The 20,244-nt window shown below is 31.3% G+C and overlaps 1 protein-coding gene across 1 annotated transcript in view; it reads left to right on the top strand.

The window, feature by feature from the left end:
• LOC143248905 (1-phosphatidylinositol 4,5-bisphosphate phosphodiesterase-like) overlaps positions 1-19,637 on the top strand; it is an 86,675-nt gene extending 67,038 nt beyond the window's left edge. The window contains exons 23-30 of the mRNA XM_076497851.1: positions 37-136; positions 2,946-3,050; positions 3,259-3,408; positions 5,318-5,498; positions 8,293-8,493; positions 10,028-10,129; positions 10,502-10,646; positions 18,823-19,637. Coding sequence (XP_076353966.1) covers positions 37-136; positions 2,946-3,050; positions 3,259-3,408; positions 5,318-5,498; positions 8,293-8,493; positions 10,028-10,129; positions 10,502-10,646; positions 18,823-18,891 — 1,053 coding nt within the window. The 3' untranslated portion in view covers positions 18,892-19,637. The remainder of the gene's footprint in view (positions 1-36; positions 137-2,945; positions 3,051-3,258; positions 3,409-5,317; positions 5,499-8,292; positions 8,494-10,027; positions 10,130-10,501; positions 10,647-18,822) is intronic.
• The last annotated feature ends 607 nt before the right edge of the window (positions 19,638-20,244 follow it).

Raw genomic sequence — 20,244 nt, 5'->3', positions numbered from 1 at the left:
TTTGTGTATCTTTATCACTTACCTGTTTGTTTGTAGGTGGTGTTACCTGATTTAGCTGTGATTCGTATAGCTGTATTTGATGAAAATGGAAAAATGTTGGGTCAAAGAATCTTACCAATGGATGGTTTACAGGCAGGTTAGTATGATGTAGAAATACTGTATCTTCTACATATTTATCAATTTTATATTACTTGTGCTAAAAGGTTAACAACATTTCATCAGAAACGTTAAACATTGATAAACAACAAGTAGAATAACACTGGACAACATAAAATTTGCTACTAGAGAAAACTTGAGTGATTCAAGGTAATTTGATGATGCTGATTTTAAAAAGTTAGTCAGAATTTGTCCATCACCTCTAGAGTTTGAGTTATCGTAATATCTCAATATTTTATCAGTAGTATGCAATATTAAATTAACTTGGACAGTTTATTGGGTAAAGTGCATACATTTTCGATTATTTCAAACATTGACTGTTTTGTATTGGTATAATATTCCAAATATATTGTTCATATATGCTGCTTCTGATGTATTTGTATTTAAATGTATCACATATGCTTCATTCTTACCCTTATCTGCTCTGCCTGGGAATCACAAAACCTTCACATGCACAGTTTGCTAGAACATTTGAGAAGTTTCTCTACTGAGTATAGAAGGATGCTTCTTTCTCAGTTGGTCACTTCACCTCACTCTGCACACAGTCAAAACAAAGCCTTATCTTCCTCCTTGCATTGTACATGAAATATAATCAAATTGAGTAAAATATATTTTTTTGAAATATATTGAACTTTAGCTCTGTAAACATAAATTATTTTATATTTTTTTAGAAAATAATTTGCAATGCTGGCTACCTCCATTTCATGTGTAGTTCAAGGTGCAAAAATCACCCAAAATATTTCTTGTACTTTTGTGGAAAATATTTTATTTTCACAAAAGAAAAATGTCACATGAGGTAAAGGCAGCTTTCTACTGTTATTTTTGGTGTAAAATTGGTTATCAAGAGAAACGTTGCTTCACGTGTGTATTGTATGGTTTGCATATCTTGCTTGATACAGTGGCTCAATAAGAGGTAAGCAAGTATGCCATTTGCAGTTTCCATTGTATGGTGTGAGCCAAAGATAACCTAACTGAGTGTTATTTTTGCATGATTAATGTATCTGGATATTCAGGTAAAGCTAAACAGTACATGAAATATCCAGATATTGTACTTGCTATGAAACCAGTACCTCATAGGGATGGTCTTCCATTGCCACATGCATCAGCAATTTTGGAAACAAAAGAGTTATTCTATGAAGAAGACAATGAATCATCTTCATCTAGTAACTCTATTTGTATTACACTACAACATAGATTGCTTCTTCTGATCACATACAAGAAGAGCTAAACCATCTCATTCATGACTTGTCTCTGTCAAAGCAGCACAGGGTATTTCTTGGCTCTTATTTACAACAATGGAATTTATTAGCTCCATTAACAAGAATTTCACTTTACCAAAGTTGCCATCAAAGTCTTGCTGGTGACTGCAACATGCCAGATACTTTGAGTTTCTGTACAAATGTTGATGCACTAACAAAAGAATTAGATACTGAACATCATCAAAAAATGAAAATTTTATCAAATCACCTAGTCTGAAAGCTGTACTTTTGCACAAATGGAACACTAAACCATCAATGCCTGTTGCTTATGCCATGAACATAAAAGGTTGTACTTTAGGCTATCAAATATGATCACCATGAGTGGAAGATATATGATGACCTGAAAGTTATTACACACCTGCTAGGACTGAAGAGTGGGTATACGAAACATTGTTGGTTTTTTATGCCTCAGACAGCCAAGACATTAAAAATCATTTCAAAAAAGGAATTGTCAGTGAGAGAGAAGTAAACACCAGGCAAACAGGATATGAAGTATCAACCTTCAGTGAATCCTCAAATTGTATTTCTGCCCTAATTTCTTATTGAATTGGGACACTAAGATTATTGCAAAGGGAATGAAAAAAGATCTTAATGGTTTCAGATATCTGACAGATTTCTAAAAATCAGTGATGCACAAATGAAAGTTAAGTATCTTTGTTAGGTCACAGATTTAGGAAGTACTGATGGGTGATGATTTTGAAACAGTACTCAATCAGAAAGAACTTATTACCTGGAAATCTTCCAAACTGGTTGTTAAAAATATTTTGGAAATCACAGAGATGAAAATTATTCTGTGATGAATGGTTATATGTACAAGAACTATGGAAAAATTGGGTCTAAGATGTTATTGAACATGGACTTCTTATACCTCCATTTATACTTATTTCCAAATGAGCTAGATGCAGTGAGTGAAGAGCATGGTGAGTGCTTCAATCCAGGTATTTCTACAGTGGAATCTAGGGGTGGGAGATTACTTTTGGTTCTTCCAGTGGGAAACTGAGAATATACATATAAGGAGCAATAAATCAAGCAGACATTTCATAATAAAAAAATATCATGATGAAAGTTTTTGAACATAGCCTGAATGTTTTTGAAGCACTTAATCTTATTATACTTATTGTTTTTTTAAACTGGTAATGCTATCGTATTATTTTTGAACATTTTTAAATGTAATTTTTGATGAACTAAGTTATTAAAGGAAAAATTGTTATCTTAGCAATATATAAAAATATCTTAAATAAATCTATCATAACTTAAAAATTAGAGGTTATACGTAATTTTCAACATGAGTTTTAAAATCAGCATCTTAAAATTACTCGGAAACAGTTGAAATTTTTCTAGTAGCAAAGAAGTATTGCTTTTGTTTTTGTTTCCCAGTGTAATCCATTATTTATTACTGTATCTATACATATAAGTTTCAAAGTACTTGCACCTTTTTGTAGCTTTTACTGCTTTTGCCTAAACATTACTGAAACATCAGATCTATTAACTTACCACTTGATGTAATGTTTTTGAGTATTTTCTTTGTAGGCTATCGTCACATTGCCCTTCGAACTGAAGGAAACTTTCCCACATCTCTGGCCATGCTGTTCATTTGTATTGAGCTGAAGATTTATATCCCTGATGGGCTGGGAGGTAGGTAACATACATATCTTTACATGAGGTTTTTCTTTATTTTATTTGTGGATTTCTTTGTTTTTAAACTATTTTTAATGCATTCATTCTGGAATGAAAAAATAATTCAGGGACTGGGTGTTTTAAAATATTTAAACCTGTGTATAATTGTAATTAAGGTACAGTTATTCAACTTGTACAATTTTGTGCTTTGTTTTTATTTTTCCAGATTTAATGAATGCCTTGTCTGACCCACGAGCTTTCTTGTCAGCTCAGGAAAAGAGAACTGCCCAAATGAAGGCAATGGGAATTGAAGAAGCTGATATTCAAACTAAAGACCTGAAGTTAGGAGGTTCAAAAAAGGAAGAGGATAAAAAAGGTGTTTAAGAAACTAACTGCTTGGAAACCTTAGTTTAAATGCTTTTTGTTTTTTTCAGGCTCTAACAGTGAAGAACTGTTCTTATGCATTAAGTGATTTAGATTAAATACAGAGGAGGTTAAATGTCTTTCATTGAAAAAAAACTTTTCAGTCTCAATGTGTTTTTTGTCAACTTCCATCCTGCATTTTATTTACTATTATGTGAGGTTTTTCATGATTGTACATGTGAATTTGTTTAGTTTTAAACTACATACAAATGTTGATAAAAGCTTAGTTGTATGTGGGAATTATTGCTGTTTCTTTTAAGAGTTAATTTATTTGGTACCAAAGTTTTTAGGACAACCTGAATTTAATGGATAGGTTAACTTTATATGAAAACAGCGTTTTAGTCACTATTGTTTCTGTTGTATCCCAGCCAATTTGATAAACCTAATAAGCAAAAGGTTTCATCAGCACAGAATGTAGCATATACATTGTGGTTATCAGATTGATATACATTCTCATTTACTTTCATTCGTAAGTTATAAGAATGTAATATACTTTATCCAACTTAAATATAAAGTTTTAATGACCTTAAATGTCTTCATGTACAAGGAAATGATATTTAATTAATGAACTTGTGTTTGATCTATTATCTTTTTCTAAACTGGAATATTTTTACTTAATGTATAAAGTAATGCTAGTTATGTAAAACAGTTCTTTTTCTTAACAAATTAATGGTATAGGTGTATGTGTTTATTTGTTCTGCTTGTTAAGTCTCTTAAGCATTTCAAGTTATGTGCTGTTGTTAGTTGGAGGACAAATAGGATCACAGTTAAAATTTATAAAATTGTCCTCCCTTCAAAAATAATGAGTTCAAAAGAATCTGAATGAGATATTTTCAGTGATGTTGAGAAAACCCACTTGTAGAGAAATATATATGCAAAAACGGCTCGTTTGGGTTGAGCCGTTTTTGCATATATATTTGAGATATTTACAGTTGTCAAGGAAATTGCTGATGCAACACCTTTTCTTCAAACTTAACAGTAAGAATGGTAAGACTAGGGGACACAGTATAAATTTTGGCAAAGTTGGAGTCATCATTAGCTAAGACAGCTTTATTTTACTAAACAGGATGATTGGCTTTTGATATAGGTTGCCTTCATGTGTGATAGACGCAGTTAATGTAAGGGAGCTTAAGAGAAAGTTTGATAAATATTTGAATGATAAGTGCTGGTTCCAAGTGTTTCATTTTTATTTTATAGTTTGGTGTAGTGGATGGGGTGGTTTAGATGAACCAACACGTTTTTGTTGTTGTTTTTAAATTATATGTACATAATTTTACATATGAAGTCTTTCAGTGTATCTTGGGACTAGTTTACACACTGGCATTGATAAATGGTGTATGTGTTGTTCATTTAAGAGAGTTTTAGATTAAGAACAGATTAATATTTTAATCCAGTTATCTTTAAATATCATTACATTTCTACTTACATTGCCCCCCAGTGGCTCAGCGGTATGTCTGCAGACTTAAATGCTAAAAACTGGGTTTCAATACTCGAGGTGAGCAGAGCACAGATAGCTCATTGTGTAGCTTTATGCCTTATTACAAACAACAATCTACTTATATCATACTGAAAAACAGAAAAATTCATAAGATTTTGAGATATTTTCACCAAAATAACTTGATATTGTTGTTTCTTTGTCCTATCTTGAACTTTCCATTTTGTATAGTAAATGGCATGTTCCCAAGTCCTTGAAAAATAAAATTAAAAAGTTTGGAAATAACTTATTCATTTTCCATAATGAAATAAACAATTCAACAACTTTTTAATTCACTAATCTTTGTAAAATTGGTGAAATTAATTAGAGTATATAATTTTTGGAATTTTTCCTTATTTTATAGTTTTATTTGGATTTAATATTCCAGATGACATTGAGATGGAACCCATTACTTCAGAGAACCTTAAAGCAGAAAAGTCTTTCCTCAAATTGACTAGAAAACAACAAAAAGAACTAGAAGCCATGAAGAAGCGTCATCATAAAGAGAAATGTGGAATCCAGAAGCAACAGTGTGCTGCCATTGACAGAATTATAAAAGGGAAAAAAAGGTAATCAACTTTTCACAGTTTTTATCAAAGATATAGATTATTTTGGTCTAGAATGGATATTTCTTAAAATAAGTGAATTTGTGATGAAACAGTAAAGATGGAATACAATCTGTAGTTCAGTAAAAGTAAACGTGAAGAATGTGTAGATATTACCTTTATCACTTATGGATACCTCCTCTGTAAAAAGATGGCACAGCAAAGAAAACATGCATATTAAATGAAACATTGAACAAGGAGGTGTAAACTGAAAACACCCAAACTAAATGGTTGTGGCATACAACTTGTTCAGGTTTACCTACCAAACTAGCCATGCTGCCTTTCAAAGAAGGAGAAAAGGGTGGCTGTAGGAGGCTTGTTAGGATAGAGTCATATGGGCAAATAAGCATCTGAGATGTCCACCTCAATCATTCCAAGACCTAGGACAAAAGACCACCATAAGATGAGAAAAGTTCCTGTGGTAAATCAAGAAAATGACTGAGATGTCAAATATTTAAGACCAGATGCCTATCTACAAATTCTTTGGTAACCATAAAAAGATAAGAATAAAATCCTGAAAAAAAAAGAGAAACTTGTATTATAGTCATCAAGTCCAACACTGCAATGAACTGATTTTGGCAAGAAACAAAATCATTTGGAGGAAGAAAAGTAATGGGAACAAGTAAATGTAGAAAAGAAGGATAAAAAAATAAAACTAAGGTTGTCTGAAAGAACCCCCAATACCCATCAGTCCGCTACTATTGAAGGACAAAGGTACACAAACTGGATTAAACAGACCCTGAGCCTTTACAATCATCACCTCTCAAGACTGACAGCACTGATGTTTATGAGTGGTGGGAGAATGAATGGGAACAGACAAATGGAAAGTAGTGAGAGGACAGGAAGAGAAGAGGAAGTGGGAGGAGAGGAAGCAAAAATAGTCAAAGAAAGACCATGGAAAAAATGGCTCCAAAATATGACTATAAACATAAAAGCACTTCAGTAAAATTACACAGGCAGAAAAAGAAGTTGTGAGATAAAATAGAGATGAAACACTCGAGTAACAAGAACACTATGCATCAAAACACTGAAGCAATAGACCAATCAGATATGAAGTGATAAGGCAAAAAAAGGTAAATATGCCCCATTTGAGCAGAAAAGTGAATGAAAATCCACCAAAAAACCCTCAGGGAATGGTGTATTACCACAGAAAGAATGTGAATGAGGAAAATATAATAGAAAAGAGTAGAGAGTGTAAGATGAAGTTGGGAAAAATTAAGCCTACAAAGAAGAACGAAAGGAAGAGGGTATGATCCCAAGTCTAAAGAAAATACTCAGAATTTAGGAGTCAAACAAAAGCAATACAACATAGTAACATTCCTAGTAATACACGGTAATGAAGGAAGAAGAACAAGGCATGCATGCATGCATGCACTAAAGTAGTGATAAAATTAATAGGAAAGAAGCAAGGAACTAATTACAATGAGAAGGAAGGAAACATACCTGATATCTCTCTCCCCTCTTACACCAAAAAACGTTTGGCTGGCTAGTAACATATTTCAGCCAATTTGAGGTAAATTACATGATAAATCAAGATCATGGAGTTTGGAATCATACTTGAAGAGAAAAAAATCATAAATATTATTTATTTCACAGATGAAGTAATTCTTACATGCCATCATTACTTACATTTAGTTACTTTCAAGTAACAATTTCCTTACATGTTTTTACAACCTTTTAGCTAATTGTTTTAGTAATACTTTTCTAAGTTCCCTATTTGACCCACTTTATGATTAATATGAAACATATAAAAGTTTAAGATTGCCAAGTAAAATAAAAAGTGACTGCATATATCATATCTAATACAAACCCTTGATATGTTTATTTTATTATTGACTTAATGTATCAATACAAAATAAACATGTTATTTCACCTTAAATGAAACATTCTCTAAGTGTTGTTTGTGTATGTCCTGCATATTGGTGATTGCATTTTTTTTACAATGTGTAAGTTAAATGGTGTTTTTGGTTTCACAAATGATTTCTTTAGGTATTTTAAAATTTTTATCTTGTTCAATCAATCTACAGGTGTGACATTTATTTTACTCAAATATATAGTTTTAAATATACATATATTCAGCCATTTCCAAATTAAAATATCCGCAACACCTTTTCACATACACTCTCACCATTGCCTACATTGTACTGGACATGAGATGCTAACAGTAGTACATAGAGAAATAAACATTTCCTGGATAATCAGATGACCTTTATGATGTCACTAAACTCCCTTTATATATATATCACTCATTTGGTTACACCACCATTCACAGTTTAACCCTGAAGAGGAAAGGTCCACCTTTCAAAAGCACTTGGATTATAGAGTTTTATTTCATTTCTATCAACCTTAATATTATATATTTGATCAGAAAATTTGTATATATATATATATATCAAGGGACAATGCTTTCACCAAAGTACTAACTAAAACCTGCTTTCAAGTATAAGTATAAAGTGAAAATGCAAGGCTCAATATTGGTGTAGTTTTAAGCAAACAATGTGTATATGTATTTGTAAAAATAAAATGTTTTTCTTTAAACAAGAAAGAAATCAAACAAGATTATACAAGATTAGTCTTTTTTTTTTTTTATTAAACTGGTCATTTGGCTGCAGTATCAGTTGGGCCTACAAAAATTAAACTGTTTTCCAGTTTAAAGAAACTCAACTGATATTTTGGGTGTAATGTAATCTACATTCCCATGATATGCCTTTGTCATCCTATTATGAATTTTAATATATCATTATGTTACAATTCACAGAGAAGACATTGCAAATGACCAACAGGTTCGAGAGCTGGTAGTAGACCAGATGAAGCAATGGTCTGAAATGCTGGAGCGACATCGTCAGGATGAATGGGATCTGTTAAAGGCCCATCTCAGATATCAAGGAGATATCCTGAAGAGGCTAATGGAGGTGGCTCAAGCTGGTCAACTAAAACAATTAGAAATAAAGTTTGAGAGGTGAGTAAATAAATTAAAAGTATTTTAGTGTAAAATGGAAATTAAAATTGTTGATTGGATGACTGCAAATGAAATTGCAATTTTGGAAAGAGTGATAGCAAAGCTTCAGCAAACTTTTAAATCATACCTGCTTGAGCATTAGAATAAGAAGAAAACATCTATCATGCAAGATTTACATTTTACAAAAAGCTATACATTAATAGGGAATACAAACAGTTAGTGTCTATAGAGAAAGTACTTTATGACCCACAGGTTTGAGAGCTGGTAGTAGACCAGAGGAAATTTTTGTGTAATACAAAAAAAAAAAACATTTGTAATGCTTTTCCATATAGGAACTGTATTGAGTACATTGATTGTCTTCTGTACTTTCTTAAAAAAATATTGTCATCTTGTTCTAAAAGTGGTTTGTGTCTGATGCAAAAAAGCATTTGATATGGCTTCTGCAGATAATGCGTGTAGAATACTCCCTATAGATTTCAAGTCAGATTGAACCTCAGTGGGCTCTGAAGAGTTGATAACTTTTAGAATATTAAAATATTGACATCTATATGTTTGAATCCATTTTCATACAGTAAAGACACAGGAGTGAAAAAAATGACAACATTTTAAAGTACTAGAAACAATACTGGAAATCAGTTTACCTAAAGATGACATCTAACTTAAAAATCAAGTTCAAAGCTTTAAAATAGTAAACATGATTTTGAAAAAAATTGTATTTACTTTGTTATACATTCAGGAAGACACATGGTGTATTTTAATATCTTCTGTGGTTTGCCTAAAATAACTCAGGCACCTTCCATGTTTCAAAACATATTTACCAGTGTTAATTGAGGCAAACCATTTCTGTTTGTGTTTTTTATTATTTGGTCAAATTTATTTTAATGTTGTCATGTGTTACAACTAGTGCTTATTGGATAATATTGGAAATGCTTTTGCTGATCGCTTTCAGATTGATTCTGAATTATATAACATAAACACCAGAGAAAAGCATTCCTATTATTCACTGTAGTTTCATTGAAATAATGAATATCACTTATGAATCCAGATATGTAAAATTTAGTTATTGAGTATGTTTTGTGGCAAAAAAAAAACAGATTAGTAAAGAAAAACTTATAACTATAAGTTAATAAAAATGAAAGGAAAAACCTAACTTTTTTTCAACTTACTTTTGAAAAAAATTGGCACAGAAGGAGTTAAGAAAAATATCAAAAACTGGTTATACTGGCACTAGATATAACATTATACATATTTATAGGATTTCTGTTATTTCAAAATTACTTGTGAAGTGTTGAAACAACATTTTTTCACAAATAAAAATGTTGACAGTTTCTTCTGTACAACAGAAAAAAAGTTTCAGTATTGTTCAGACATTTATATATGATTCTTTATGAATTCTGTTAAATCTAGACTTTGTGTAAAAACTCCAAATCAATCACAGATAGATATTAGTTGTAATAATGAAGTTAATAATACTTTTCTACTGAACATTGTCCATAATAATGTACTATTTAAGTATAATCTATTCTTCTTACAGGGAAAGTAAGGAAATGAAAAGCCGTCAAGCTAAAGTGTCAGTCGAAACAGCAAAAGAGGTATCCAGTGATAAAACTCTTCGTAACAAAGCAGAGAGAGAGAGGTAATAGTAACATTAATCTCTTAACACTATTTATATACATAATATGATCATTTATTATATTTATTTAAAGGCTGTTTGAAAAACATGCAAGTATAACAGAAATGTGTAGTTTTTTTTTGGTTTTTTAAAGTAAATAAGTTATATATTCAGTTTTATTTCTATCCAACTCTAGCACCCTCCATATTTTAAAACATATTTCACTGAAAACCATTTTTCTTCCTACTTTTAATTATTTGGCTAAGTTTATTTGTGTATTATCATGTATTACCATCAGTGCTCAGATCATTAATCATGGTAACTAATCTTTAGATAGATTGTGTATATCCACAAGTTGAATTTCAATAAATAAGTATCATTATTTCCATTATGCAGGAGGTTACGTGAAAAGAACAGCAACAACACTAAAAAGTTTATCGAAGAACGAAAGACTGCAGGTCTTAAGCAGGGAAGGGAACGTGAAAAACAGAAGAAGTGTCATGAGAAACAGATCCAAGATCTGTCCAAAGATATTGAAAATGTATGTTTATCTGAGTTTTTTAAACAATCAAGCATTTCAGTTTAAAAAACATTTATCTAACAAAATGGTAGTTTTATAACCAAGTGAAATCAAAATGAAAATAAACTAAGCCATGGTAACTTTTTCTTCTTACATGGTTGTGTAACAAATATTTAATGCTTAATTTTAGTAGTTTGATGAAGGGATCGTGATATTAAAAGTTCATGAAATTAAGGATCAAGAAGTTGTTGGCACTCGTAGAAAGAAGGCTAGAATATGAGTTTTGAGTAATTAGTATATGTTTATTGAGTCAAATGGTGAATATTCATTAAGTTTAATGTTAGAATAATGAGAACTATCTTCTCAGTTCAATTGGCTAATCTATTAGCAAGGAAATTCTGTGAGTAAGTTTATTTGAAAGTTAGGTGTAGGTAACATGAGTATCAGAACTTTTATTTAAAATGTTGTTTTTGAATTTAGATCTACAATTTGTGTCAAAGTGAATGAGCCCCGTAGCAAGTGTTATTGAAAACAATATTAATTCAATATCATAAAGTTGACTGGACTTAACATTATTTTCACAAAAATAATTAAAAATAATCTACCAAGAATAGAACACATTATAACACTGATTTTGATGAAAATAAAATAGCATTTCAACTTAATTTCGAGATGACAGCCCAGTGATGAAGAGAGATTGAAACTTTATTAGAGTTGAAGAAGCAATTAAAATAGGTCAAGAAAGAGATAGGGAATTAAAACAATAAAAAGTAATGAACAGAAAGTTAAAAGATGATCAAAAAGAAAGAAATAGAAAAATAAAAGGAATATATAGTAAGTTAAAAGGCTGTAAAGATAACAGTTGGAAATTTTCTTACCTAGCTTATAAACATGAGTTATAAAGAGGTACTTTTGATAATCATGGTACCATTTGTTGTAGAAATACTGGACATGAGCTTATATTGTGATGAGCACTTTTAGCATGAGAAAGGAAGATATGTTTCTATTCTGTACATTAAAAGAGTATAGACTTAGCACATTGGTGGTATGTGGTGTATTTTTCATTATGTTTATAAGTTTCTATAAAAGTTGTTTTCTGCTATAGATTCATAGTGTGATTTAGGCTGAGTGTTGTCATATATCAAGGTGAGAAATATCAGTAGATTGACCACATCAAGGAAAAGAAGAGTAGTTTTTTTTCCAGAAGTAATATACAGTGAGACATAAAAAATTTAGGTTGAAGGTTACTAAGAGAATTGATGTTAGTAAAAAATGAACTATAGTGTTCAAACAAAGGAAGTTCTGGAGAAGTGGGGGCATGATTGGACTGCTAAGATTGTAGTATAGCACATGCAATAGTTACACTGACATTGGGTTTGGACTCTTTCAAAAAAAGAGAAATGGAATATGAAGTGCTTGTGAGTAGTGAAGAATAGACTGAAGAGACATGAATGGATGTTGTTAGTTGTGAAACTAGGTATTGGTGAAAATGTGTGATTTGGGTTAGGTTTGTTAGCAGAACTAAAATTGCTGTTAGAAAGTGTTGAAGGAGCTCTTAAATGAGAAGATTGAGCAGTGGAGGTACTAGAGTGTGAAATGTTGGTAGCAGAAGAGTTTGGAGGTAATGTGTAGTTTTTATAAGAACTGTTAATAATGAATAACTAGGTGAAATTTTTGGGATAACATGAAAGAGGGAAACAAAATGGTGAGAATATCATAAGAAATAAAGTATTTGAAGTTTCTGGAGTTAAGGTAGAGAAATTGAAGTCCATGACATGTGGGAAAATTGGTGATTCATATTAGATTTGTATGGTCAATAATTGTGGTTTGGAGGTAAAGTTTACAAAGGTCTTGAGTAAATTCATTTATGTTTCATATTTTGTGTATCACTGAGTTTCTGACCATACATTTAGTTCTAGCACCATGAACCACTGAGTATTTGTAGCTGCCTTATACAACAGATTCACAGTGACATATCAGAAAGAAGTATCCATGGCAAAGTTCCATAACAGGGTACAGAGGAAATAGAAAAACCTTAAATCAGGTCAGTAAAAACTAGAAACATGAATTACCTCTGATGATAGTCTGGAAGAAATGTAAGGATTAGTTAGACAGCTAGATACACAAAATGGATGAAATAAACGACAAGACCTTAGGTGTAACTTGAAAGGTTATATTTTCAGGAACTGCAGACAAAAGTCTGTAGAAAATAACAATTTCTTCCAAATGATGTTAGTAAAAGGGAAAGCTATAAGTAAAAGAAATATGGTCTTTACAGCTAAGAGTGTGAGGAACAGCCTTTAATAAACCAAGGAGATAGTATTGTAAGGAAAAATCTTAGAGGCTAACTAAATCAAAAGAAAAACCAAAAACTTACTAGAAACCAGACATTTGAAAATAGAAATTGACTAGACTTATAGACTAAAGTTCAGTTCAGAGTACTTTATCTGCCCCAGTATAATAAGAAGTTCATTATCTAAAAAGACACTATAATGTCATGAGTTTACTGACTAGAAGTCTTGCAGTATGTTGATAACAGTGGTTCTGTATCTATAATTATTTAACCCAGTCTGTTAATTAAAGAGTGGAAGTTTGCATCTGTGGATAAATAAAGAAGATGGATTTATGCAAGTGGCAAGTTGACGTAAAGTTCTGGTGAAAGAACTTCACTGTAGGAAGCTTCTTCACACCTCATGATGTGTGGGAGACTGGCACCAAGGAAAAATTTATATTGAAAATGGACTTCATATGGAGGCCTGGATGCAAGGTTAAGCTAACTTCAAGTAGCTTCACAGAAAATCCCTGTGCACAACATGGTAATTACTGTATCATAACTTGGACTTCCTGTGACAATAAGGAGAACAGTCACTGTACCACCAAGAAGGGATATAGTCATACCAGGACATATTTAGAATAAAATTGCACCTAGTGATAAAGGCACAGAACTAAATACTCCAGCATGTCCTAAAGGATTAATGGGTAGAAGAATTTATGGATTTGAAAAGCAAAGATGTTATCAATAGGGCCATGAACACAACAAACCATAATGTTTGAGTCAAATATGGATGTGACATTGTAAGATGTGAAGCACTACAGTTATTACTTCCAAATTAACTTTAAAATAGTCAAACTGAAACAAGATGTAGGAAGTCTGATGTCAAATCTTCACATAAGAATAACTTATTACCTTATTTACAAAATCTTCACATAAGAATAACTTATTACCTTACTTACAAAAGTTGTATAATCAAAGCTATAGAGCTCTTACAGTTGATCAGTGTCATAAATTACATACCTTGCTCATGAAATAAACTTTCTGACTTGGGTCAAATAAATAAATATAAGATTAACACCAGAAATGCAGACTCAACATTTCAGTTAGCTAACTGACATCCAGTTGCTAAACAGGCTGAAGCTTTCAAAGAGATAGAAATCGTAAATGAGAAAAGAGTGATAAACTATCAAGAATCTCTTTCTGTAGTTGTAAAAAAAGAAGGATTGGTCGACAAGGTTCTATATGGGCTACCAAAAGATGGATGAAGTCACAAAGAATGATACATTTCCAATGCTAAAGAATGACTCAAATCTGGATGTGTTAGTTGGATCAGGATGGTGTTCAACATTGAATCTAAAATGTGGATATTGACAAGTGCAATTTGATAAAACAAGTAAAGATAAGACAGCCTTTACTGCAGGAACTGTATTGTGAGCATTTTTTGTGTAATACACCTGCTACATTTAAAAAAACTATTGGAGTGTGTTCTTTCTGAAATACCCTGGAACATCATATTCATGTACTTGGATGGCATAATCACTCGTGAAAAGACCTATAATAATGCTTATAATGGGCTAAGGAAAGTTCTGGATTGTTTGAGTAAAGAGAAGTTTAAGCTTAATTTCAAAAAGTGAGAATTCTTCCATCAACATGTTAGTTTCCAAACACAAATAATTCTTATAGTTTAATATTTAAGATTAGAACTATTCAAAATTCAGCATCAACAAGGAATGTGTGTGTGTAAGAAGATTTCTTTATACTATGCTCTTATTATATTTATTTTGTGAAGTCATTCTTTGACAGCTTATCCTCTACACATATTAAAAAAACTAAATAAGTTTGTAGGACTGCTGATTCTAAAAGCATTCAATAAAATGAATAAAGAATTAACTAATACCGATGTATCAGTACACCAAGCTCTTAAAGATCTACTCATTTTTGATGGAGATGCCAGTGACTTTATAGTGGGAAAAATGTTATCACAAATACATGGAAAAAAACATGAGATTGCCTACAACAGGAAGGCAATGAATACTGTAAGAAGGGTGTATTTTGCAGCCCTGAAAGAGCCACTGAGTGTTACTGGAGCCTCAATGTAATTTTCATCATTATCTGTGGAACAAAGTTTACACTCCAGACAAATCATGTGGCATTGAAGTGAGTAATGAGTTTTTGTAATCCAGAAATTTCAGGAGCATAACTAATATTTTGTGTCATACTGGATAGAACCATGAAAATTTTATTGCATTATCCCAAATATTATGTGTTAATTAATAGCATAAACACTTTGAGAAGTGGGAAACATGAGACAGTAAAGATGACCAACCTGAAGTACAACAGAGTATGGATCGTAATGGGAAATCCATAAGCGATGATGAAGAATTAATGTAGCCCAACACTAAACTTAAAAATGTTCATGCAAAAGATAAATAGTTTTAAATGCTCATTCAGTGAATCAAGAATAAAAACCCTTATGGTTGATACTCATGCATTACAGCATAAAGAAAATGATGTACTAGGTACAGTGGAATTCATTGTGCTTACAAGAGAGCTTTTTATATAAATAGAAGTTGGAAAATAACAGTGAGCAGACTATAGTTATTGTTTCCACAGTTTCTACATTACAAGAACTCCATCTCCACAACCTTCCAACAACTGGATACTTTGGTGTTGAGAAGATACTAGAGATAGTATGGAAAACATTTTCATTAGATCAGGTGCTGAAAATCTATAGGAAATAAACATAAATTATGTGAATTATGCTGCAAGTATGAAGGTCCACAAAAGAAATAACGTGAGTAGCTACTGCATTGAAGAATTACTTAAGCCAGTTGTCATTGTACTTGGTCCTCTGAAACAGAATAACAGTGGGAATAAATAGAACATGGTTGTGGCATACTATTTCACCAAATGGCTAGAAGAATATGCTGTTCCTGTACAGGCAAGCAGAACTTCCAACAAAGAAACTTGTCAACAACTTTAGGATACTTTTATATAACTTCACTGAGATCAGGGATGTAACTCTGAATCACTCTTGTGTCAGATCCTTAGAATAAAAAAGACCAGGAAAACACCCCTCCATCCATCTTCTGACTGCATAGTGTGGAGATACAATGTACACTTTTAAACCAGTAAGTCATTTGTGTCAGTGAACTTCAAAAACTATGGAATCAAAATCTTCCACTGTTGCTTTTGATTTGTCATAAAACAGTATTTAAAGCTACAGGCAATATTCCACCATCACTGATGTTTGGGTGAGAACATAGTTTGTTATTGGACTGTCTGTACTCTCTTCCAGATGATAATCATTCATTAGTATTTTACATAGAATATACTGGGAGACTGAGGAACAACACTGATATCATACGTGTGTTTACATGGGAAATATCAAATCAACTAGCAATAAATTGAAAAGTTGTTTTGATATGAATTCTGATAAAAGTGGTTTCCTTACAATTCCTGCCATAAGATAGTATAAACTCTGAAGTTAAACAGATGTTAAGAAGGGCCATATGTTGTAAAAGAATATATGATTTAGTTTACAGAATCCACAAGGACAGATGATCCAAGCTTATAGGATATCTACCTATAATTATCTTTGGAAATATGTTGGTGAAAGAATGTCCAACTGGGTAATTTCAGAGATGAATTTGCCTGCAGAAAGTCAATGTGCTGTAGAACCTAGGGTTCTTATCAAGAATACTTTCAGAAGATTACCAGAGATAGAGCCATCAGTGGATTTGCTCAATCATTTATTCAAGGAAAACTTCTCTGGTGAAAGAGATGACAAAAGATAAAAGACCATTCCACCTGTATACTATAATTATTAAAAAAGAAACCACCAAAAACACTTGGTGAATGGATGGTTTAGTGTAGTGTCTTATTTGTGTATTATGATTGTTCAAGGGACTTCATGTTTGAGGAAAGTGGGAATGTTGTAAGCTAAATTTTTAGAGTTTTAATTTAGTTATTTGCTAGAAGGTGCATAACAATAAAATCATGAAAGTTGAGGATTGAGAAGCTTTGTGGAGTATGCATAAACAAAAGTAAAATATAAACATGACTAGTGAGTAATCAGTGAGTTTATATTGTTTGTTGGTGAGCATTCAATGAGTGATTCAAATAATTGTTACAGTATTGAGGATTATTGCATCTATTCAGCTAGTCAGTCTGTTACTATAGAAATTCTGTAAGTAAGCTTATTTTTAAGTTGGGTATAGTTGACATTAGTATTTCTGTTTCTATTAAAACCTTTCTGAACTTAGACTAGTAACATGCTAAAATGAAAATAGTCTGTAACACACTTTACTGAAGAAATAAGTTGAAATGTTACTGTTATGTAGACTGGACTTGGCATTATTGTTATCAAATATTTCAAAAGATAGAACACATCACAAAAATAGTTTGCTTATGAAGCATAAAATATGTGCTTATTAGTCTTCTCTAGAATACAAAATGGTAGATATTTTATTTTGTCCTGAATATACATTTAGAATGGTCTACAAAATTTCATTCACCAGCTTTACTTTCAATACTAGAGCTACCTGAAGTTTTCCAGAAAATTTCAAAATTTCCAGTACCCTGAATTTTTTTCCAGTAATTAAAAAAAACAATTGGAGATTTTTTTCTTAGTAGTATGAATGTGAAGAGAAAAGTTTAATAATATTATTTTTCTACTTTAAATTGGCTTTCAAAGTAACATTTAATTTGGTATTATTCACAGCAGCTTCAAAAAGTAGGCACACAAGTGCATTGGTGAAAGTTGAACTTAGTAGTTGCAATGTAAACACATAGTGAGAACAACTGGCAGATTTTTAATTTATCTCTTGCAGAATTTATGATTAAATCTAATGCTAGGGACATGAAACAGTAAATTCAGTTTGCATCTATTTACCTGAGGCAGTTACCAACTTCTCATTTCAATTGTAAATAAATATTTATTCTTGAAAGAAAGCCACTGCAGTGAATAAAAAAAAACCTCAATTAATATTAATTTTAATCAATTTTCACTTAGAAACTGTCATTCAGTTTTACTGCTGCTTCTGTCTCCATTTTACATATTGTGATTTTTAAAGATAATACGGTTTCCAATCTCATGTAAATTTATTTGATCAAGTGCAATATTATAAATTTCAGAACTGCGTATTAACTGTATGAATTGCTTTCCATAACAGGCCTAGTTAAACAACAGTGATTACATTCTGAATATCTTGGGTTAATATAATGCACAAAAATATTTGAAATACAACCAAAAATACTTGTTAAAAAACAAACCTACTTTAGCTCAAACATTAAGTGATGTCTTACAAACACAGCAAAATAAAGTAATTTATAATTATGCTTAGTTTGTCATTTATTCATGTGATGTAAAACTTACATTTTTCTTAATCCTACATCATATTTTATTCAGTGTAACTCAATAATGATTCTTATGTTACTTAGGAGCTAAATTGAATGTAAATTCATTTCTACAGAGCATAAATCAAATGATATAATGTGAGTAATGCCATATTGATCTGTTCTTTTTGCTGTGTATAGATGTTAAGTACTGTTTGAGTTGAAATAGAATAATTTTTGTTTTTTAACTCAGGTTTCTGGAAGTAATCTTTTTTATAGTTTATTTCACTAGTAGAAAAACTCAAAACATTTAATATTTTAATTAAATACTCAATATAGAGTACTGTGTTACTAAGAAAGTGATGAAAAAAAGTAACAGAGAAGGATAATATAATGCATGTGAATTTTTATTCCTTTTTATTTAATGTTTAGGTACACTTTGGTGGCAACACGTGACTTTTAAGAAAAATTGTAGTTACTAATATTTCTGTTTATTGATTCTTTTTGTTTATATACATTAAAATTTTACTTATAACATTTGTTATCTACTTTTATGTTTAGGATATGTTCTTACCTTTCTTCTAGGCAATTGAAATGTACACTAATGCTGAGATAGAATACAAACTGGCAGCAAAGATGGAGTGCTACATTTAAAACGTAAAGGATGCTATGGACATTCCCTAAACGTAAAGGGTTGGTGATGCATTTTCTTCTGAACTGCAACATTTAGAATTTGACACTACCTTCTTTGGTTTGTTACTTTTCATTTTGTTGAAGTTATTTTATCTTCGATAAATTGACCATTCCTATATTTTATGTGATATCCAAGTATTTAATTAAAAAGAAAGAAAAACACAAACAAAAGCTTAACAGTTTTTGGACATAAGAATTTCTTCTTATCCTTTTTTAAAGTATGTTTGTACTATTTTGGAAACATTTAAATATAATATTTTCAGTAATTTGTAAAAGTGCCAGAAGTTAAAAAAGTATGTGGATGTTATTGAATCTTTTTCTTAACCCATAAACAGCAGCAATCATCAATTGATGCTGCTACCTACAACATTCCTGCTGTTTAAGGGTTAAAACAGTGTGTCACAAATTTTTTGTTAATTTGGTCTGATGTGTTCAATAATAATTAATAAATATAAATTATTTTCCCTTCATATTTCTCTCTTTAAAAACTAAGTTTTAATGAAAGTTTTGTCTCCTTTCTTTTGAATTAATATAACATGAGTTTGTAGGAGAATGCTAAAACGTTTAATTAATATTAGTAATTTTCCTTTTAATCATAGTCATAATTCCATGTTACTGATTATAATACATTACTTATAATTTCTACACAATTGTTCGAATACAAGCAAATTGCACTGACCTTTAAAATAAACTATTTTTCAAAACTGTGTTTGTATATTGTTTCTCATGTAATATATATAATGGGGCCCTTGCATGTCTGTTATTTCTTCCCTTTACTTTGAAGATGTAAGAATTTTCAAAAATCTGTTTTTGACAAAATAAAGGTGAATATTGTTAGTTTGACATAATGTTTCACAAAATACAAACAGTATAAATTACCTTACATCATGATTAACGTCTGTTTTAACTAAATTTCACAATATTGTCTGTAAAGTAGTGCAGCTTTGGTGAGGTAGGAATTTGAACCCACGCCCCTCAGACTGTGAGTCGAGCACCCTACTCACCTGGCTGTGCCGGGCCCTAGTGCTCAACATGAGAGGCTGTGAATCAGAAAATCTGTGGTTCTTGTTTTTTTACTGAAAAAATATCTCTAAATATATCTAGCATATTGCCATTTGACAGAACAAAATCTGTGTTCAATAATAATAGTAGTGGCTTCATTTGACCTACCAAGATTCTTGCTTCTCTGATATCGATGAGGAACTCAACTTCTCACCCTTCCCCCATGATAGGTATGTACTAGCCTTCACACAGCTCGAATTGAGCTGGGATAACCACTATATTCCTTGGTGCAGACTGACCACTGACCCATAA

This window comes from Tachypleus tridentatus, chromosome 4 (genome assembly GCF_004210375.1).
Source record: "Tachypleus tridentatus isolate NWPU-2018 chromosome 4, ASM421037v1, whole genome shotgun sequence".
Taxonomy (NCBI): Eukaryota; Metazoa; Arthropoda; class Merostomata; order Xiphosura; family Limulidae; genus Tachypleus; species Tachypleus tridentatus.
Note: the sequence above shows the minus strand (reverse complement) of the source record. Positions and strands in the feature narration are given on the sequence as shown.